General features: G+C 41.2%; 1 protein-coding gene and 1 pseudogene across 2 annotated transcripts in view; both read right to left on the reverse strand.

Annotated features, from left to right (window-relative positions):
• Positions 1–4,972: 4,972 nt before the first annotated feature.
• On the reverse strand, positions 4,973–6,213 carry LOC100400992 (olfactory receptor 1E1-like; annotated as a pseudogene).
• Positions 6,214–20,297: 14,084 nt separating this feature from the next.
• The window catches only part of SPATA22 (spermatogenesis associated 22), a 29,160-nt gene continuing 25,553 nt past the window's right edge, over positions 20,298–23,904 (reverse strand). For both annotated transcript variants that reach the window (XM_035299445.3, XM_035299446.3), the window contains exon 9: positions 20,298–20,626. In XM_035299445.3, the coding sequence (XP_035155336.1) occupies positions 20,435–20,626 (192 nt within the window). In that variant the 3' untranslated portion in view covers positions 20,298–20,434. The remainder of the gene's footprint in view (positions 20,627–23,904) is intronic.

The following is a 23,904-nucleotide window of genomic DNA, read 5'->3' on the forward strand; positions in this document are numbered from 1 at the left end:
GACAGACTCTCGCTCTGTTGCCCAGGCTAGAGTGCAGTGGCATGATCTCGGTTCACTACAACCTCCACCTCCCAGGTTCAAGCAACTCTCCTGCCTCAGCCCCCTGAGTAGCTGAGACCACAGGCAGGCACCACCATGTCCAGCTATTTTGTATATTTTTAAATTAATTTATTTACTTTAGGTGCATACTATATCTAGCATTTCTCCGCATGTTATCCCTCCCCACACCCCCTCCCTCCCCAACCCCCGCTGTCTCTCCCTACCCTCCTCAACTGCCCCCAGTGTGTGATGCTCCTCTCCCTGAGTCCATGTGTTCTTGTTGTTCAACACCCACCTATGAGTGAGAACATATGGTGCTTGGCTTTCTGTTCTTGTGTTAGTTTGCTGAGAATGATGGTTTCCAGATTCATCCAAGTTCCTATAAAGGACACAAACTTGTTTTTTATGGCTGCGTAGTATTCCATGATATATATGTACCACATTTTCTTTGTCCAGTTTATCACTGATGGGCATTTGGGTTGATTCTAGGAAGTTTAGTATTTCTTTTTTTTTTGAGACAGAGTTTCCAGTAGACACTCAGAAACAGGTTGTTCAGTTTCCAAGTGGTTGAGTGGGTTTGAGTGTGTTTCCTGATCCTGAGTCCTGGTCTGACTGTGCTGTGGTCTGATAGACTGTTATGATTTCTGTTCTTTTGCATTTGCTGAGGAGTGATTTGCTTCCAATGATGTGGTCAATTTTAGAGTATGTGCAATGTGGTGCTGAGAAAAATGTATATTCTGTGGATTTGGGGTGGAGCATTCTGTATATGTGTATTAGGTCCACTTGGTCCAGCTCTGCATTCAAGTCCTTGGATATCCTTGTTAATTTTTTGTCTCATTGATCTAATATTGACAGTGCAGTGTTGAAGTCTCCCACTATTATTGTGTGGGTGTCTAAATCTTGTTTTAGGTCATTACGAACTTGCTTTATATATCTGGGTGCTCCTGTATTGGGGGCAAATATATTTAGAATAGTTAGCTCTTCCTGTTGGATTGATCCTTTTACCATTATATAGTGCCCCTCTTCGTCTCTTTTGATCTTTGTTGGTTTGAAGTCCATGTGATCAGAGACTAGGATTGCAACCCCTACTTCTTTTTGTTCTCCATTTGCTTGGTAAATCTTCTTCCATCCCTTTATTTGAGTCAATGTGTGTCTTTGTATGTGAGATGGGTTTCCTGAATACAGCATACCAATGAGTTCTGACTTCTTATCCAGTTTGCCAGTCTGTGTCTTTTGATTGGAGCGTTTAGGCCATTTACATTCAATGTTAATATTGTTATGTGTGAATTTGATCCTGCCATTTTGTTACTGGCTGGTTTCCTTTCCTGTTAGTTGACTCATTTTCTTCATTGCATTTTTGGTCTTTGCCACTGGTTTGCTTTTGCAGTGGCTGGTACTTGTTCCTTTCCATGCTTAGTGTTTCTTTCAGGAGCTCTTGTAGGGCAGGTCTGGTGGTGACAAAATCTCTCAGTAATTGCTTGTCCATAAAGGATTTTATTTCTCCTTCACTTATGAAGCTTAGTTTGGCTGGATGTGATATTCTGGGTTGAAAGTTCTTTTCTTTAAGGATGTTGAATATTGGCCCCCACTCTCTTCTGGCTTGTAGGGTTTCTGCCAAGAGATCCACTGTGAGTCTAATTGGCTTCCCTTTGTGGGTGACCTGACCTTTCTCTCTGGCTGCCCTTAGCATTTTTTTCTTCATTTCGACCCTGGTGAATCTGACAATTATGTGCCTTGGGGTTGCTCTTCTTGAGGAATATCTTTGGGGAGTTCTCTGTATTTCTTGAATTTGAAATTTGGCCTGCCTTGCTAGGCTTGGGAAGTTCTCCTGGATAATATCCTGGAACATGTTTTCCAGCTTGGATTCATTCTCCCCGTCATATTCAGGTACACCAATCAAGTGTAGATTAGGTCTTTTCATATAATCCCATATTTCTTGGAGGCTTTGTTCATTTCTTTTCACTCTTTTTTCTCTTGTCTTGCCTTCTCTTTTTATTTCATTGAGTTGATCTTCAATCTCTGATATCCTTTCTTCTCCTTGATCAATCTGGCTGTTAAAACTTGGGTTTGCTTCACATAGTTCTTGTGCTGTGTTATTCAACTCCATCAAGTCGTTTATATTCTTCTCAATCCTGGTTATTCCGATTAGCATTTTGTCTAACTTTTTTTCAAGGTTTTTGATTTCTTTGCATTGAGTTAGAACATATTCCTTTAGCTCAGAAATGTTTGTTATTAGCCACCTTCTGAAGCCTGTTTCTGTCAATTTGTTGCACTCCTTGTTCAAGCTGTGATCCTGTGTTGTTGAGTTGTGATGCCTTGAAGGACAAGAGGTGTTCTGGTCTTTGATGGTTTCATCTTTTTTGTGCTGGTTTTTTCCCATCTTTGTGGATTTACCTGGCTGTGGTGTCAGGGAGCTGCTTGATGAGGTTGCTTGTCTGCCCAGGAAGGCCAGGTTTCTGTAGTTCTCTAACATCACATTCCTATATAAATCCTGCTGTGCAGTGTCCAGGCACTGCCACTCCTCCGGAGAGAATCCTATGGCCACATCCCTAAATGTCAGCGGTTCCATTTCTAGGCTTTCAGGGGATCCTGGAGTCTTAGCTGTGGATCTCCAATACTTGCAGGTCACAGGGCCACACAAGCTAGGCGTCTAGGAGAACAGGACACAGAGAAGTGAAGACGAGACCCGGAGCTGCGGCTACAGGGAAAGCTTTATTCGTTTTTAAATTGGGTTTTTCTGGTATAAAGAAAAATGATTTAATTTAAAGACCAACCTTTTTTCCTGCCTCTAGTATCTCTGTTGTATTATGCCACTGAGATTTTTAGAGTGTATCCATTACAAAAACTGAATGACCATATGGAGATTAATAAAGTATTTCAGAAAATATTCAATGAAAAAGGCAAAAGTCAAGATGGTAGGTATACACATATAGAAGCGGTTGGTCAGGTGACTGCATGAGAGGAGACCCCGTATGGAAACAATATCAAAGAGCAGACTTAGATGGAACATGAAAAGCTTAATGTTGTGCATGTCGAGATTAAACTGCTCATAGAGCCTCAAGAGGAGGTATCAACGAGGCAGCTGGAAGCCCTGGAGAAGGCTGGGCTTCAGACAGAGCTGTGGACGTCGGCAGAACATACAGGATGAAAGTGGTAGGCTTGGATGCCATCACTTAGAGGGGAAAACTAGAATGCAAATTGAGTGGGGTACGGTGGCTCACGCCTGTAATCTCAACACTTTGGGAGGCCAAGGCAAGACTATCACTTAAGGTCAGGAGTTCGAGACCAGCCTGGCCAATATGGTGAAACCCAGTCTCTACTCAAAACACAAAAATTAGCTGGGTTTGGTGACAGGTGACTGAGGTCCCAGAGGCTGAGGCAAGAGAATCACTTGCGCTTGAGCCTGAGAGGCAGAGGTTGCAGTGAGTGAGATCAGGCCATTGCACTTCAGCCTGGGTGACAGAGGGAGACTCCTCAAAAAAAAGAAAAAAAAATACAAATTCACCAATATTGGAAACTTACCCATGCCACGAGTGGAGATAAGTTTTGAAAAGATTTATAATCCTTTGGGTACATACCCAATAATGGGATTGCTGGGTCAAATGGCATTTCTGGTTTTAGATCCTTGAGGAATCACCACACTGTCTTCTACAATGGTTGAACTAATTTACACTCCCACAAATGGCTGCTCCCTTTCTATCTAAAGTGAGAGAAAATGAGAATAAACTGCAGAATCAACCTGGAATTTTACATAAACTCAACAATTGACACACTGTATGATGTAAAAAGTTGCTGAACTCCCTAGTTCTCCACATAGAACACTGCGTTAGCAACTTCTCTACTTGCTGGGAATTGTCATGGGGGTAGAATACAAACATAAATATGAAGTTCTTTGTAACATCAAAAACACCAAACACAAGAGAGACATTCTTTCATTTTTTTTTGTTTGTTTGTTTGTTTACCAGCATCTAGCTTCTTTCCTGGTGAAATAAATTTTAGGGCCTCAGGATATTAGTCAATTCGAGGTAAAGACAAAAGAAACCGTTGTAGTAAAAGGGTTAGAAAATGTATCGAAGTTCAGGACAGGTGAGAAAAGACTACGGAGAAGTGAAAATGTATCAGGAGCAAGAGAGAAGAGGTAAAATGATGTGAAAATGTGTGCAGAGAGATTATACAGGAGACACACAAAGGGAGGCTGGGAGGTTGAGCTGTTTGGATGTTATTTAGCACTGACCTAAGATTATAGAGCACTATTTAAAAATGATTCTGTCCCAGCACTTCTGGAGGCCAAGGTGAGTGGATCACAAGGTCAGGAGTTCAAAACCATCCTGGCCAACATGGTGAAACCCCGTCTCTACTAAAAATATAAAAATTAGCCAGGCGTGGTGGCACGTGCCTGTAATCCCAGCTACTTGGGAGTCAAAGGCAGAAGAATTGTTTGAACTGGGGAGACGGAGTTTGCAGTGAGCCAAGATCATGTTATTGCACTTCAGCCTGGGCAACAGAGTGAGACTCAGTTTTGAAAATAAATAAATAAATAATAAAAATAAAAATGATTCTACAAGCTGGGCATGGTGGCTCATGCCTGTAATCCCAGCACTTTGAGAGGCCAACTCGGGAGGATCACTTGAGACCAAGAGTTCAAGACCAGCTTTCGAAACATAGGGAGACTTCATCTATATAAAAAAGTTTTTTAATTGGATGGCTGTGGTGGTGTGTGCCTCTAGTCCTAGCTACTTGGAAGGCTGAGGCAGGACAATCCCTTGAGTCTGGGAGGCTGAGGCTACAGTGAGCCGTGATTGTGCCACTGCACTCCAGCCTGGGTAACAGAATGAGAGCCTGTCTGAAATAAAAAATAAAAATAAATAAATAATTAAAATTTAAAAAATAAATAAAAATGATTCTACAATCAAAGCAGAATTCTGAGTAACATAACAAAATCCTATGGTAATTTAAGGATGTGGGGCATGAAGACCGTTTATAACAGTCGTTCTTCAACTGTATTTTTCCAGGATCACCTTGGGAAGACAAAAAGGAAGTCTGAGCCGAGTCACCAAGACACTCTCTCTCCTAGTTCAAGTACTCAGCTCTACTTCCTCTCCACCACATATTGAAAAATTATGTAGGATGCCACTTAAACAAAAATATTTATGGTGAGGAGGTAATCTTGAATAATATTCCAACATTAATGTCAATACTTTACTGGATAGACTATGTAATAGCTCCGAGTGTTATCATCATAGGGAGAAGGAAGTTTTCTTTTGACGGATGACTCTGCCCAGGGCTCCCTTCATGTCTCTGTTCCTCAGGCTATAGATGAAGGGGTTCAGCATGGGGATCACCACAGTGTACATCACAGCCACGACAGTGCCCTTCAGAGTAGAACTGCTTGCTGATGGGCATAAGTAGAGACCAATAAGTGTCCCATAGAACAGCGACACCACAGAGAGGTGGGAGCCACAAGTAGAGATGGCCTTGCAGATACCTTTAGAAGGGACCTTAAGGACGGAGAAGACAATTCATGTATAGGACCCAGTGACAAGTAGAAATGGGATGACAAGAATGAAGCCTCCCATGATAAATATCACCAATTCATTAACTCGAGTGCCAGAGCAGGCCAGCTTCAGCTGAGCAGACATATCACAGGAAAAGTGGAGGATCACATTGTCTGCACAAAAGCACAACCTGGCCATAAGTAAAGTGTGCAACAGGGCATGGAAGGTGGTCAGCACCCAGGAAAGCACCACCAGAGAGAGACAGAGCATGGGGCTCATGATGGTGGCATAGTGTAGGGGGAAGCAGATGGCCACGTAGCAGTCATAGGCCGTGGCCACAAGGAGGAAGCTATCCGGGTCTTCGAAAAACAGGAAGAAATACATCTGGGTCTGGCAGCCCGCATAGGGGTTGGATGGCTCTTGGTTCTGCATGTTCTGTAACCATTTGGAATGGTCACGGAAGAGAAACAGGGTCGGAGAAGGACAAGTTGCTGAGAAACAAATTCATAGGCGTGGAGATGGGAGTCCAGTCGAATGAGGATGATGATGAGAAGGTTCCCCAGGAGCGTGGTAAGATACATGGCCAAAAACAGGGCATAGAACAATTTTGCTGCTCTGGCTGGATGGGCAGGCCCAGGAGGAGGAACTCTGAGATGCTGGTTTGATTTTGTTCCATCATGCTCTGTCTCCAGTATCTTTAAGGGAAAACAATAGTGTCCTTTAAAAACCTAAATTTTGAAATGGAGATATTTCTGTGATGCTTGGTCTGTTAGGCATTTTGCCAAAATTTTTTATTTACCTGACATTACAGTAGTTATCTCTATACCACAAATATCTATAATTAGAATCTCTACAATCAGAAATGACTCATTTAATTCTATATTTTTTCTCTTCATTTATCTTTAACATGTAACAATATTTCATCCTTTCTGAAACATTCATCTATTTACTTCTGAAACATAAAATGTGTTGGTTTCTTTCTTGCCTGCCTGCCCAGACATCCTCAGTAACTGCAGCTGGCTCTTCCTCTGTCAGTTTCTTACATGTTGATATTCCTCAGGAATTTCTCTAAACTTCATTTTTTATAATTCTGCATAATTCCCAATAAAAACACATCAACTCCAATATTTTTAATTGCTATTTAAAACTCAGATGTAGGCTGGGCGTGGTGGCTCCCACCTGTAATCCCAGCACTTTGGGAGGCCAAGGCAGGTGGTTCACCTGAGGCCAGGAGTTCAAGACGAGCTTGGCCAACATGGTGAAACCCGATCTCTACTAAAAATACAAAAATTAGCTGGGCATGGTGGCACGTGCCTGTAATCCCCGCTACTTGGGAGGCTGAGGCAGGAGAATTGCTTTAACCTGGGAGGCAGAGGTTGCAACGAGCTGAGATCACACCATTGCACTCCAGCCTGGGTGACAGAGTGAGACTCTGTCTAAAAAAAACAGAAACAGAAACAAACCACTCAGGTGTAGCGTTCTCTAGTACACAGAACTTGGTATCCTGAGTCTCAGTGATTACTACCTCTTGGATGGATTACAGGCATCTTTGGCTCAACAGATCCTAAATGACATTCTGATCTCACATTGCACCTCTTCTAACTCCATCCTCCTCCACTCTCCCATATTTAGTGAAAGAAATCCAGGCTCAAGTCAGAAACCTGAGGTTTTATTTCATTAATTCATTTGTCTCACAGTCAGTCTCCACTCTGGCAAGTCCTATAGATTCTGCACTTCATTCTCTAATTCATCCAGTCTTTATCCCAGCTACCGTTGCACTAGTTTAGATAGAAATATTGTATTACCTGGACGATTGAAACTGCTTCTCAATTCGTCTTCCTGCCTCTGTGCTTCAAAACCCTTCTCTTCCAACAATCTCATTTACACGGTGGCATTCTGAGATGAACATCTGATCATCCCTTTCTCTCCTTATGAAATACTTCAAGGATTATCATTGCTCTGAAGATAAAGGTAAAATTCCTTTCAAGAGCACAGAGGACGTTTCTTTACCTGACCCATGCCTACCTCCCCAGCCTCATCTGACCCCACAATGACTCTTGCATCCTTTTTTCAGCAATGCTGGACTTATAAGTCATAATTTCTCCCCTCTATCCTTTCCTATTTGCTCTTCCTCCTACCTAGCACCTATCCCCACCATGCCCCATCTTCATCCAGCTCATTCTCATTTATCCTTCAGGTGTATTACATGTAACTTTGTAAACTAAACCTTCCCTGTGTCTCTGTAAACCCAGTGAGACCTGCTTCCATACTCATCTAAGAGCGCTCCATGCTTTTGATCATCTGTTGATAGCTGACCTCCTTCCCAGACTGTAGACTCTGTGCATGGAAGTCCATGTCTGCCTTCATCACTGCAGCAAGGCAGCCACCGCACTTGGTGGTGCCTGGATATTGTGGATGTTTTAAAAATATTTGTTGACTGTCTCTCAGGCTGGAACATGCATTCATCCAACTTTTAGTTGGCAGCAAATGCCCATTAACTTAGAATAACTACTCCTACTAAATCCTCCTGGAATAAGAACTCATTCTCTTTAGCAATTTAACACTGAATTTTGACACGCTACTGCTGACTTCACAAATGTAATTTTGTACCCATGGGGAATATTAGGGTATCTCAGATGTACTACTCCTTTCACAGATACAGATGAGCCAAACCAAACATTCTTGTGCTCAGATCTACACCATGTCATTGAAATTGATGTGGGAAAAATAAACATGAAAATATTTTTACAAATTTGGGGACAAACAGAAGAAGGATAATTTCTAAGCTCAAGCCTTCATTGAGTTTGTCCTCAGATATCCATATCCCACGTGATGGTTAATTTTTATTTTATTTTTTTATTTTACTTTAAGTTCTGGGATACATGTGCAGAACATTCAGATTTGTCACATAGGTACACATGTGCCATGGTGGTTTGCTGCAGACATCAACCCGACATCTAGGTTTTAAGCCCCACATGCATTAAGTATTTGTCCTAATGCTTTCTTTCCCCTTGCCACCCAACAGGCCCCGGTGTGTGATGTTCCCCTCCCTGTGTCCAAGTGTTCTCATTGTTCAACTCTCACTTATGAATGAGAACATGTGGTGTTTATTTTTCTGTTTCTGTGTTAGTTTGCTGAGAATGATGGTTTCCAGCTTCATTCATGTCCCTGCAAAGGACATGAACTCATTATTTTTTTTTGGCTGCATAGTATTCCATGGTGTATATGTGCCATATTTTCTTTATCCAGTCTTTCACTTGGCTAGGCCCTGATACTAAGTTTTGGTCAAACACCAGTTCTAGATATTGTGATAAGGGTATTTTGTAATGTGATAGACATTTGAATCAGTAGACTTTGAGTAAAGTAGATTCCCCCTATTATATGGTAAGCCTCATACAGTTAGTTGAAGGCCGAGGCGGGTGGATCACGAGGTCAAGAGATCGAGACCATCCTTGTCTACATGGTGAGACCCCGTCTCTATTAAAAATACAAAAAATTAGCTGGGCATGTGGCACATGCCTGTAATCCCAGCTACTTGGGAGGCTGAGGCAGGAGAACTGCCTGATCCCCGGAGGTGGAGGTTGCTGTGAGCCGAGATAGTGCCACTGCACTCCAGCCTGGGTAACGAGCGAAACTCCATCTCAAAAAAAAAAACAACAATTAGTTGAAGGCCTTAAGAGAAAAGACCACAGTCTCCTGAAGAAGAAAGAATTATGCCTTCAAACTGCTCAGACTCAAAACTGTAACATGAACTCTTCCCTGGGTCTCCAGCCTGCTTTCCTGCCCTGTGGATTTCAGACTTGCCCATGTTCACAATATCATGAGCTAATTTCTTAAAAGTTCTCTCTCTCTCTCTCTCTGTCTCTCTCCCTCTTTCTATCTTGATATACATAGGTAGATAAGTAGATAGGTAGGTAGGTAGATTGATTGATAGATTGATAGATACAGGTAGAGAGAAAGATAATGATAGAAGATGATAGATGATAGATGATAGATAGATAGATAGGTAGATAGATAGATAGGTAGATAGGTAGATAGACCATGCTATGGTTCTGACTTCTGGAGAACCATAAAATTGTCTATAAGGCTTCATACATAATTTTAAAACAAAACAAGTCTTGAGAACGACTGCATTAAAGCATATTTCACAGAGCTGTCATTATACTGAAATGATAGGATCTGGTGAGGATATATTCCACAATAAGAAATAAGCATAAATGCTATTATTACCAATGGCTGTAACTGAAAAACATTAGTTAAAATAATTCCAGAATGTTGGAAAGTCTTGGGAGGCAAAGATATAGAAAAGAGGGAAGTCATTATGACTGAAAAAATAGCCTGCAGATCCCACATCTGGGAAATCAAGACTCTCAGATTGAAAGGACACCAAGAATCAGCTCATTCACCCTCTTGCCCAACTCACCTAGCATCTGAAGGTAACTCCAGGGCACCGACCTGAGATCCTGCTCCCCTTTATCCATTATGACATGTAAAGTATCAACAGTCTCTGTAGTCATGCCTTGTGTCTGGCCCACTCCTTTTTACATTTCCCCTTCTACCCATCCCTTAGCCCGAGGGACCCTGCATCCCAGAGGAATCCAGATTCTGGAATAACTCATTAAAGATAATTACCCCGGCTCTCTCTAGAACAAATTCACTCAGACTCCCGCAGAAGTGACTAATTACATGCCATCAGTCATTGTAATCAGTCACCGATTGCATCTGACTATACTTAGGGGGATCACGAGGATGGAGCTGATGGATGGGTGCCTAATCACTGCCTGCTTAGGGAATGGACAGTAGTCCTGTGTGGCTGCAGCCTACATTTGGGGAGGTGAAAAAGAATGGCCATAAAAGACTGTGAATGGCCTCGGATATCTTAGGTGTGCAACATTTACACAATAAGTTGATATGAAAACATAATGGTCTTTAAGCAGAGTAACACCATGAAAGACACATGCTTTGTAAAGATATCCAGGTGGCAGTCTCGCACTAAAACTCAACTTCCTGTAAAAATACCCCAGGAGAGATAAACATTCCATTGACAAAGATCAGACTTCTGTGACCCAGTCATAAGCAGATATTAAGAAGGGACATGAAAAGAAGAAAATACAAGCTCTCTCAGGTCATGCTCAATTCTTCCTCAGGCCAAAATAGAAAAAGAAAATGAAATTTTTACCATTCAGTTAATGTTATCTCCTTATCTTTCTAGGACAACTTGATAGCACACATCACCACCATGGTGCCAACCGCTCTCCACCTATGTCAGATTACCTCCCAATGCCACACTCTTCCTGTCCCCACAAGTGATCACAAGGCCACAGTGGACATTTATATCTTTTTCTTCCACTACCCATTCTATGTTCCCCTTTCTCTTGGCCATTATCAGCTGGATGACCTTCTCTACATACTGGTAACAGTGCAAACTTTCATCCCTAGGAAATCTGCATCCCATAAGCCTCACTTTATCAAGTTGTTACAGTTTTCATTAACCTTTATTGGTAGGCATGGAAACACTACGTGGCAACCAAAGAATTCCCCAGGATTTTAGACACGGTCCTTGCTTCTCCAGTTATGTAGAACAACCAAGTTTTCCCTTGGTAATAAATATCAATCACACCAGGCAGAGAAGGGCAATCCTACTCTTTGTACGTTGCCTTACATGAGTACCAAAAATGGCTGGGTGGTAGGCTTAACCTCCAATTCGGGGAAACCATTGTTACATCACTTGGTAGAATAACACATCCCTTGAGAGCTACAGGAGACACTTATGATGCGCCATTTTCGGTTTTCTCGGTCTTGTTTGGTATTTCAGCACAGCTGAAGGAACCAGTTCTGCAGTGGCTTCAGCTAGAGTTAGTGGATGCATCTAAAAGCACCTCACCTCACTGCTATTGAATATCCTCCTTGCCTCCTTCTCTGGGACGTCTCTGGCCCCACAGATGTCATGGCGAATCTTTAGCGCTCACACAAATATTAAGATCTGTGATGCATTTTGAATTCATTGTTGTAGGGTGTTAGGTATAAATTGAGGTTCCATTTTTTTCTTTTGCATATGGAAACCCAATTTTTCCAGCACCATTTGTTGAAGACTAGTCTTCACTGAATTGCTTCTGTACCTTTGTCAAAAATCAGTGAATGATACGTGAGTAGATCTGTTTCTGGACTCTTTATGGTATTACATACTCTCAATACTGATCTATATTTCTATACTTTAATACTATCCTTTCCTGATTACTGTAACTTAATAGTTAATTTGGAAACAAGACAATGTTAGCCCTTCTACATTGTTCTCCTCTTTCAAAATGAATTTTGATTTTGGGTGTATTTGTCTTTACACACAAATATTATAATCACATTGTCAAATCATGCACAAAAATTTCTGTTAGCATATTTACTGGAATTTTGTTAACTCTCCCAATCAGTTTCTAAGGAGTCAACGTCTGAAGAATGTTGTCTTTCACTGTAAAAATATTGTATCTACATTTCTTTTTATTTTGTTTTATTTTAAGTTCTGGGGTAGGGTACAGGATGTGCAGGTTTATTATGTAGGTAGACATGTGCCATGATGGTTTGCTGCACCTATCAACCCATCATCTCGGTATTAGGCCCAATATACATTAACTATATTTCCTAATGCTCTCCCTCCCCTGCCCCTGCCTTTGACAAGCCCCAATGTGTGTTGTTCTCCCTGTGTCCAAGTGTTTTCATTGTTCAGCTACCACTTATAAGTGAGAACATGCAGTGTTTAATTTTCTCTTCCTGCATTAGTTTGCTGAGGATAATGGCTTCTAGCTCCATCCCTATCCCTGCAAATGATATGATCTCATTTCTTTTTATGGCTGTGTAGTATTCCATGGTGTATATGTACCACAGTTTTTTAAATCCAGTCTATCATTGATGGGCATCTGGGTTGATTCCATGTCTTTGCTATTGTGAATAGTGATGGAATGAACACACATGCATTCATGTATCTTTATTTTATTTTATTTTATTTTTTGAGATGGAGTTTCGCTCGTTACCCAGGCTGGAGTGCAATGGCGCGATCTCGGCTCACCACAGCCTCCGCCTCCTGGGTTCAGGGAATTCTCCTGCCTCAGCCTCCTGAGTAGCTGGAATTACAGGCATGCACCACCGTGCCCAGCTAATTTTTTTGTAATTTTAGTAGAGACGGGGTTTCACCATGTTGTCCAGGATGGTCTTGATCTCTTGACCTCGTGATCCACCCGCCTCGGCCTCCCAAAGTGCTGGGATTACAGGCGTGAGCCACCGTGCCTGGTCAATTCATGTATATATTGGAATGATTTATACTCCTTTGGGTATATACCCAGTAATGGGATTGCTGGGTAAAATGGTATTTCTGTTTTTAGGTCTTTGAGGAATTGCCACACTGTTTTCCACGATGGTTGAACTAATTTCATTCCCACCAACAACGTAAATGCATTCCTTTCACTCTGTAGCCCTGCCAGTGGCTGTTGTTTCATGACTTTTTAGTAATTGCCATTCTGACTGGCATGAGGTGGTATCTCATTGTCCTTTTAATTTGCATTTCTCTAGTGATCAGTGATGTTGAGCTTTTTTCATATGCTTGTTGACTGCATGTATGTCTTCTTTTGAGAAGTGTCTGCTCATGTCCTTTGCCCACTTTTTAATGGGGTTGTTTTTTCTTGTAAATTTTTTTTCAATTTCTTGTAGACTCTAGATATTAGACTTTTGTCAGATAAACAGATTGCGAACATTTTCTCTCATTCTATAGGTTGTCTGTTTGCTCTGACAATAGTTTCTTTTGCTGTGCAAAAGGCTTTTAGTTTAATTAGATCCTCTTTGTCAATGTTTGCTTTTGCGGCAATTGCTTTTGACATTTTTGTCACGAAATCTTTGCCTGTGCCTATGTCCTAGATTTTCTTCTAGGATTTTTATAGTTTTGGGTTTAATCCATGTTGAGTTAGTTCTTGTATAAGATGTAAGTAAGGGATCCAGTTTCAATTTTCTGAATATGGCTAGCCATTTCTCCCAACACCATTTATTAAATAAGGAATCCTCTTCTCATTGCTTGTTTTTGCCACGTATTTTGAAAATTTGATGGTTGCAGGTGTGTGGTCTTATTTCTGAGTTCTCTATTCTGTTTCATCAGTGTCTGCTTTGCACCAGTACCATGCTGTTTTGGTTGCTGTAATTTGGCTTCCTCTATTCCTCTTCGGATGCCCCTTATTTCTTTCTCTTGCCCAATTGCTCTGTTGAGGACTTCCAGGGCTATATTAAATAAGAGTGGTGAAACTGGGCATCCTCGTCTCATTCCAGTTTTTTGAGGAAAGAATTTCAGCTTTTCCCCATTCAGTATGGTGTTAACTGTGGATTTGTCATATATGGCCTTTGTTGTGTTGACATGTTTTCCTTCTATTCCTAATTTGTTGAGAGTTGGTTTTCATCATGAAGCAATGTTAAAAAATTCTATCAAATACTTTTTCTGCATCTATTGAGATTATCATATGGTCATACATTTTTTTTTTTTTTTTTTTTTTGAGACGGAGTTTTGCTCGTTACCCTGGCTGGAGTGCAATGTCGCGTCTCAGCTCACCGCAACCTCCGCCTCCTGGGTTCAGGCAATTCTCCTGCCTCAGCCTCCCGAGTAGCTGGGATTACAGGTACGCGCCACCATGCCCAGCTAATTTTTGTATTTTTAGTAGAGATGGTGTTTCACCTTGTTGACCAGGATGGTCTCGATCTCTTGACCTCGTGATCCACCCGCCTCAGCCTCCCAAAGTGCTGAGATTACAGGCGTGAGCCACTGCGCCCGGCCCGGTCATACATTTTTTTTCTCTTCATTCTGTTGATGTGACACCAAAACTGGACAACAACACAACCAAAAAAGAAAACTACAGGCCAACACCCTGATGAACATGTAAAACTTCTCAACAAAATACTAGCAAACTGAATCCAATGATGCATTCGAAAGATAATACACCATGATCAAGTGTCAAGAATGCAAGGTTGGTTCAACATATGCAAATCGATAAACGTGGTTATATTTTCTTGCCACTTTTTATGTTCAGTAATTTTATATTGTATATTATACTTTGTCTATAAAATAATTATAGAAGCTTTAGATGACGTTATATTCTACTTTACATCAAGTTTTTCTTTTCCTCTGTTACATGGAAAAAGTGAAGGCCTAATTACCATGATTCAGCAGAGATTAGGCTGGGATGGTTGCACATTACAGATTTGCAAAACCCTGTCTCCCCACTTCCTTAAGGATGCCTCCCCTGGACTTTTAACTGATACCTCAGCACCAAAATTCAGCAGGGCGTATAGTTATCTTTATGAGTTTCACAGCAAAGCTTTCTAGACTCCCACCCCACGCAACTTCAGAATCTGGCAAATGTCTTGAGACCATGAGTATGGTGGCTCAGCCTGTTTTTTTAAGCACTGTCTTTTTCCTACGGTTAATTTGACACCATTTAAAGAAGTTTAGGGGAATCTTCTTCCAACCATTGCTCTAGGGTCTCAGGCAGGCCTATTTCACTTATTTTTCTACTTTTCCATTAAATAAAGCATGTCTGTCAATTGGCTGGAAAAGTAAAATCTTGAACTAGACTGTTAGCAATATAGTTTTATGTTGTTCTGTTCATTGGATGACAAATAACTTTTAGAGCGATATTGTTAACAACACTAATCAAACAGTCTGATAAAGCATCAGTCTGTATCTTCTAAACGAGTGGTGTCCAGTCCTTTGGCTTCCCTGGGTTACACTGGAAGAAGAAGAATTGTCTTGGTCCACCCATAAAATACAGTAACACTAATGACAGCTAATGAGCTTAAAAAAAAAATCACACACACACATAAAAACTCAATGCTTTAAGAAAATGTATGAATCTGTGTGGGTCTGCATTCAGAGCCATCCTGGGCCTCATGCAGGCAGTGGGTCATGGGTTGGACAAGCTTGTACTAAACTATTTTAGATTCACTCTTATAGTAAGCAAGGCCCTTTCTTTTTTTCTTTTTCTTTTTTTTTTTTTGAGATGGAGTTTCACTCTTGTTACCCAGGCTGGAGTGCAATGGCGCGATCTCGGCTCACCGCAACCTCCTCCTCCTGGGTTCAGGCAATTCTCCTGCCTCAGCCTCCTGAGTAGCTGGGATTACAGGCATGCACCACCATGCCCAGCTAATTTTTTGTATTTTTAGTAGAGGCGGGGTTTCACCATGTTGACCAGGATGGTCTCGATCTCTTGACCTCATGATCCACCCGCCTCGGCCTCCCAAAGTGCTGGGATTACAGGCGTGAGCCACCACGCCCGGCCAGCAAGGCCCTTTCTATAGTACAATTCCTCATTCTTAGAGTTCTTACTTTTTTCTGTAGTCTCCAACAAAACTTTAAACTGGATCAGTGCTTAAAGCTCTCACTACCAAGATGCACACCTAGGTTGAAAATCCATGAAGCCTGGTTGCGTGGATGTCTCTAGTGAAATACTACAGCTGTAGATTTCTTTTCTTGTCCAAAAGTTACTTAAGACAGTATATTTAATTTCTCTGTGAATTTCATTGTTTTAATTTCTATTATCATTTGTAACTCAATTTTCTTATTTTTATTTTTTTAACCTTTAGTTTCAGGGGACATGTACAGTCTATTACATAGATAAACTCTTACCATGGGGGTTTGTTGTACAGATTATTTCATTCCCGGGTACAAAGCCTTGCTCTCAGTAGTCAGTAGTTATTTTTTCTGCTCCTCTCCCGCCTCCCACCCTCCACACTCTGGTAGACCCAAGTGTCTGTTGGTCCTAGTATTTTTATAGTTTTTGTTTTTTTTTCAGGTGGAGACTTGCTTTGTCACCCAGGCTGGAGTGCAGTAACACGATATTGGCTCACTGCAACCTCCACCTCCCAGGTTCAAATGATTCTCCTGTCTCAGCCTCCCAAGTAGCTGAGATGGCAGGTGCCTGCCACCAAGCCCAGCTTATTTTTTGTATTTTTAGTAGAGACAGAGTTTCGCCACATTGGCCAGGCTGGTTTCAAACCCCTGACTTCAGGTGATCCACCCGCCTTGGCCTCCCAAAGTGCTGGAATTACAGGTATGAACCAGTGCACCCGGCCTATAGTTTCATATTTAGAAAAATGTTAGTGAGCAATGAGCAGCCTTCACATTCATATGTTACATCCTTAAGTGGGAGCCTTGGGACCCAGCAATGTGAACCTAACATTGGGGCTCAGCACCCACAGTCAAGATTGTAATTATTTGCCGTGAGAGTAAGGACCAGATATACCAGGAGAGCAGGAGAGTAACACTGGAGGTAGCAGCTGGAAGTCGGTTTTGGTGCTGTGGACTGGGATATTAGGAATAGAGCAGAGGTTGCTACTGCTGAGATACGGACTCCTAGGCTCATCCCCGGAACACAGTCCACAGATGTGGGAAGCCATAGTCAACACAAACACCAGAAGCTCAAAGTATGTCATTTGACGGAGAGAGGCAAGCTGAAAGGGCGTGGTAAGAGGAAGTCACGTAGCACAGTTGCTGGCATTACGTAGGTAGGAATCAATGCCTGATTGAACCCCTACTCCTCAAATTCCCGTGTGGCCTTAGGCAAATTACTGAATTACTTTGAACCTCAATTTATTTATGTGTAAAATGGGAATGATAAAAGTACTTATCTCATAGAACTGTTGTAAAGGGTGATTGGGGTTTAATGTGTATAAAGCTCATGGTCTGATGTCATGTGTGTAACAAACACGTGAGAGATGTTATCCATTATTAAGACTGTTGGCGGTCCCCTCCTAGGAACCTTATGTGTGTTACTTAATTCTCCCAGCAACCCTCAGAACAGATATTACTCTCACATCACAGATAAGGAAACTGAGGCCCAAAGAGTTCCGCAGTTGCTAGTAAACGGAAAAGCTGGTCTCTCATCTACGAAGTCAAGTCCCGCAGACCTCCCACCAAGGATGTGTTGTCATGTGGGGCTGGGTGCACAATGCATTGTCAAAGGAGGGCAAGAGAGTCTGACAGGGTGCCACACAACCTCCCCACTTTCCTTCATTATCATCTCTACCAGTAAACTCTCAACTTTTTTTTTTTTTTTTTTTTTTTTTACAATCTCAGTTTAATGCTCTAAGCTCTTTGCAACACAAGCATTAACAACCATATGAAGAGAACAGTCCTTGTGGGTAAGAAATTCTGTTTTCTAGCTGCAACACATGACATATAGCACCTGAGCTACAACCACAATTAAGGTGAAAGTGAGAGCTGATGAAGGCAGCAGAGACAGCAAAAAATCGTGGCAATTCATGCCTTCCAACTTATAATGTTCCATTTAATGTGTCCAAATATCTATAGCAAACATTAACAGAATTGAAGATTTCAATAAACTCTCAACTTCTAAGGGCCTGGCCTAGAAAATCATGGTGGGGGCAGCTTCACAGTCCCCCGCCCCGGCTCCTGCCAGCACAGCACAGTGCTTCCCCCATCTCTGCCTGATCCTTGTGGAACTCTCCAGACACAGTCCCTGAGGCCCTCACTAACAAGGCCCTGGGTGGGAATGCTTCTTCTTCCTGAGGATTCATTAAGAATTTGAGGCCAATATCCTTAGCAAACCAACACAGGAACAGAAAACCAAATACCACATATTCTCATGTGTAAGTGGGAGCTAAATGATGAGAACGTGTGGACACAGAACGGAACAGCACACAATGAGGCCTACTGGAAGGTGAAGGATGGGAGGAGGGAGAGGGTCAGGGAAGATAACTAATGGGTACCAGGCTTCATACCTCAGTGATGAAATAATCTGTACAACAAACCCCCATGACACAACTTTACTTATATAACAAACGTGCACTTTTACCCCTGAACTCAAAAGTTAAGGCCGGGTGCCGGGGCTAGTGCCTATAATCCCAGCACTTTGGGAAGCCGAGGCAGGTGGATCACCTGAGGTTGGGAGTTCAAGACCACCCTGACCAACATGGAGAAACCCTGTCTCTACTAAAATTACAAAATTAGCCAGGCATAGGGGTGCATGCCTGTAATCCCAGCTACTCAGGAGGCTGAGGCAGGAGAATCGCTTGAACCCAAGAGGCGGAGGCTGCAGTCAGCCCAGATCGCACCAGCCTGGGTGACAGAGCGAAACTCCATCTAAAAGAAAAAAGTTGAAAAGAAAGAAGTGAAGTTGCAAAGGGCTTTTTCCATTTTTTCCTCCTTTCTTCGGTTTCTTCCCATCCCCAGATCCAAGGCAAGTTTCATCCTGATCAAGTTTAGGAGTTGGCCTGTGTCTGCCCCCAGGTCCTGTTTGGCCTGGAGAGAAAAAGCCCTCAATACGGAGACCCACATTCAGTGTAATTTGCATTTACAACTCCTTCTTCCACACCTAGTCCATGTTCCCTTTTTCTTAACTGCAGCTAGATTCACCCTTCCTTCCTTGTGAGCCTGCATCCTCAGTGTTATTGCTTTTCTTGGGTTGCTGTAATAGTGTTTCATTAACCTTTACTGACATCCAAAAGAATCCTCTGCATAACAGATATGGTCTTCCCTTTCCTCATTATGCAGAGAAACACAATTTTCCATTGTTAACTGGGATTGAAGTGCCACAGGCAGTAGAGTAACCCCCTTTCTGCCTATTGATTCGGAAACAAGGAAACAAAATTGCCAAATGGCAGTCTCAACTTTCAGTAGAATGGAACCAATGAAGCACTTCTGGTAAAAGCATTCCTCCTTTTAGAATTGTAACAGACACTTCCTGTGCACAACTTCAGATTCTCTCAGCCATCCTCTTATTCCAGCCACAGCTGCAGTAACCAATTGTTCGCAGACTTCGACCAGCTTCACAGTGGTTCGGTCTGACAGTATTACCTCAGGCCTAGTCCATCTGCTTCTTGTGTCCTGCCATAGGGTTTCTCCAACCCCATGGGGTGGAATATCATGGAAAACCAGCCCAATAGTCATACATCCCCAACTAGAAAGTAGAAGAGAGTTGTTGCTGTGTTGGTCACCCCTTAAGTACAGGTGCTGGGAGCTTATGCATATGTGCCTTAGGTCCTCTTGGTGGCTGCCAACTCATTAAGCCATCCTAGTAACTGGTCTTCCTCCTTCCCTACTTAACACCCCCGCTATTGCTTACTTCTTCCTGTGAACTAAAATTCTCAAATAAGCTACTTACAAATAAGACTTTTTCTCTGTCTCTACTTTTTGGGTAACTAAAGCTATGACAGAAAGTAAGATCTGTAAATCAACCCAAAATTGTAGGGGTAGGAAGCAAAAGTTCTGTGGGTACGTTATTTGGTCTAATAATGAGGAACGTCAGCCCTGCTACAATTCCCTGATTTCCAGACTCATGAATCATGGCTATGGGAGAAACATGATGATATATGGGCTCCTGGTTCCAAGCACACCTACCTTTCAAAAAATAGGTACCCCTAATTTTTGTTACTTTGTGAACTGCTTTGTCTCTAGCATTTGCAACAATGCCTGGCACAAAGCAGATTTTCATTAAATATTTGAATTAAATGAACCACACAGACTAGCAGTTCCAGAACAATGCTTAGTAACAGTACTGACAGTGGGCAGACTTGTCTTTTTCCTGATAGTGCAAATACCTCTAGTATTTTCCCCTTAAGCCTGATGCTGGCTTTTAAGCTAACACATGTATTATTATCCCATATTAAATAAGCATGATCTATTCCTGTTATAGTGAGCACTGTTATCTAGGATGGTTGTGAACTTTTTGCAAATATATCATTTTAATAAAAACATTAAAATTATGCTTCAAAAACTCCACATTTAAAAGGATTCAAATACTTTAATTCAACAAGTGAAATACAGGAAAACAGTAGCTATAAAACTATGGAGATGGTAAATTAAGCAATAACAGAAAACTGCTATAATTTATGCTATTTAAACTTCCTTTTATCCCTACTTAAGTTTCATTCATTACATTAACATAATGCCGCATCTCAACATCTGCAATTTTGACAAATGCCTGGAAAGTTTTTTGTTCAGAAACAGATGCTGGTCTGACAGAAACACATTTGAAAATGTTCTTTTTCTGGTCATAGTTGCCAACACATCTATGAACTCGGCCTCTAATCAGTCTTGGAAGTTCACGATCCTGTTTTTCAAAAAATAAATATCAAAAAAATTAATTACTTCCTTTGAATTTCAATTTTTTAAAATATTGATACAATCAACTAAACATGTATCACCTCAAAACGCTATAATTCTTTCACGTGAGTCAGGGCCCACTGTTGACAAGACTATGACAGTTATTCACATATTGGTGCCCTGTAGCAGAGGAGAGACCCTCACTTGGTAGGGCTTTTACAAGCTAGCAAGTTGTTGCTTCTTCAGAGACTGAATAATTCCCAGGGCAACAACACATGAATTACCCACTCTTATATTGGATTCTCAGAGTTCCACTTTCAGTAGGCAGCAGACTGGGTGATTCAAAACAGCTCATCAGATAAGAGCAATTAGAATAACTGGATGAACTGTTTTGTTAAAAATCTCCCGGCTGGGCGTGGTGGCTGATGCCTGTAATCCCAGAACTTTGGGAGGCCAAGGTGGGTGGATCACGAGGTCAAGAAATCGAGACCATCCTGGCCAACATGGTGAAACCCCATCTCTACTAAAAACACAAAAATTAGCCGGGCGTGGTGGCACGCGCCTCTGGTACCAGCTACTCGGGAGGCTGAGGTGGAAGAATCTCTTGAACCCAGGAGGTGGAGGTTGCAGTGAGCCGAGATTGTGCCACTCAACTCCAGCCTGGCAATGGAGCAAGACTATGTCTCAAAAAAAAAAAAAAAAAAAAATCTACTTGTGGCCAGGCATGGTGGCTTACACCTATAATCCCAGTTGGAAGGCCAAGGTGGGTGGATCATGAGGTCAGGAGATCAAGACCATCCTGGTCAACCTGTTGAAACCCCATCTCTACTAAAAATACAAAAATTAGCTGGGTGTGGTGGTGCCCACCTGTAATCCCAGCTACTCGGGAGGCTGAGGCAGGAGAATCACTTGAACCCGGGAGGCAGAGGTTGCAGTGAGGCAAGATTGTGCCACTGCACTCCAGCCTGGCAATAGAGCAAAACTCCATCTCAAAAAAAAAAAAAAAATCCTCATAAGCATTAGAGAGATATCAAAACAGTGAGGAATTACAGAAACCCCCTCCCCATCTAGAAGAGTATGGGAGTCTCAGATGAAACCTGATTTGGGGGGTGCTTTCTCCCTGAGATATCTGCAGATTACAGACAGGCAGTTGAGATTCTAAGAAACTGAGCAGAGCTTTCAGACTTGTACATGTGGGAAACAAGTCTGAGGCCCCCAAAGAAAAGAGATCTAGTAACCACGCCAACTCTGACCCAAGGCTTACCGTTGGTACTCAAAAGTGCTATGTCTCTAGAGACAAGTAAATCAGAAAAAGATTAGCAATCTCCAAATCCTCTCAATTGTGAATAAAATTAAAGCCTTCTGAATTGCTTTCATTAAACAGTCACAAAAAGCACTAATTATAAGGGAAAAGACTGATGATTGATAAAAGGATTGTATTAAAATGAAAAATTTCTGTTTATCAAAAGCAATCAGTAAGTGTGAAAAAGTGAACTATGTGTATGAGAAAATATTTGCAATGCACATTATGGACAGAAAACTTATTCCAAGAATAGTTAAAAAAATTCCTAGAATCAGTAAGAGAAAGACAAATAACTCAATAGAAAAAAACAGCAAGATGCCCAGACTTTACAAAAGAAGATATCCAAATAGCATATGAAAAGGTATTCAATCTCATTACTCCCCAGAGAATTGTAAAGAAATAACACTAAACTTACCAGAATGATTATAATAAAAAAGACTGACAATACTAAGCGTTGGTAAGAATACGGAGAAACCACAACTCTCTTACATTGCCTGTGAGTATTTCAATTGACAGAATCCTCTGAAAAATTCTTTGGCAATAACTACTATATTTGAATATACACATGATCTATGACCCAGCAATTTTACTTCTCGGTATATATCAAACAAAAATACATGCAAATGCATAAAAGACATAGCTAAGAATGTTCATAGAACATTATGTATAACAGCAAAAATACAGAAACCCAAATCCCCACCACGGTGAAATAGAAAGCTGTGGTATATTCATGCAACACAATATTATACATAGCAATATAAATGAGTGAACTATAGCTACACACAACATAGATGAATTTTACAAACTTTGTCAAGTAAAGGAAATCAAATATTTTAAAAGATGTACTGTATGATATTATTTCTATAAAGTTCAAAAACAGAATTGATGACATTAAAAGCCAGGCTAGTGGTTACTTGTAGGTAGAAGACAAGAGGTAGTGAATAGGAAGAGGCACAAAGGGGTTTGGGGGTGATGGCAATGTTCTGTTTCTTAACCTGGGTAGCATTCACTTTGTGATACTTCCTAGAACGGTACAGTTATGATTTTTATACTTTTCTGTAAATGTTATACTTCAATAACAAAGTTTTTTTTTTAAAAAAAATCAGACTAGATAAAAATAATACTCATTCAAAATATTATAGCAATTAACATGACAATTATTTCTTGATCACCTACTATGTGTCATGCACTGTATATTCATGTCTCATCATTTAATCTCCATAACAACCTTTTAAAATAGGAATTTGTTTCCCCATTTTATAGATTTTTTTTTAAAATCTGAAATTCAAGTAATTTAAGCAGGTTATTTAAGGTCATACAACTAGTAAATGCTGGAGTAAATGCTAGAATCCAAGTCTGATTTCAGAACTGAGGACAATTTCAGAACTAAGGTTGAACTTTTACAAAGTATGTAGCTCTATACAGCCTCAATGTATGTAGGTCTATAGCCTCCTTTGCAATTTCCAGACTTCTGTGTCACCAAGCCAACTACTTTCAGTTCCCTAAACAAGTGAAGCTCTCTCTTAGCTTCATGTCTTTGCATATGCTGCTTCCTCACGTTAGACTACATCCTTCTTTCCCTCCCCAACATATTTGGCTGAGTTGATTCTTACCAGTCCTTAAAGATCTAGGATAAGTTACCACCTCCTTTAAAAATCTTTCTCTGATCTGCCCCACCTTTCCTACCTACTTCTTCAGCACCCTGCACATACCTAGCTCACCATGCCGCTCACCATGCCATTCACCATACCACAGTGTAACATTTCTGTATCATTCTAACTGGGATTACAAACTCTTTGGGAGAGAGAGCCATTTACCATTTATACTCCACTTTATATCCCTCATATCCAGCACAGTACCTGGCACATAGAAGGCTCTTCATATTATACAAATAAACAACTTTTATAACAGAACTAAAACCAAAGTGTTGAAAGTACTAAATTGTTAACAGAATTTCTGTTTCAACTGAATTGTAGCCTGCA

Source organism: Callithrix jacchus, chromosome 5 (genome assembly GCF_049354715.1).
Source record: "Callithrix jacchus isolate 240 chromosome 5, calJac240_pri, whole genome shotgun sequence".
Taxonomy (NCBI): domain Eukaryota; kingdom Metazoa; phylum Chordata; class Mammalia; order Primates; family Cebidae; genus Callithrix; species Callithrix jacchus.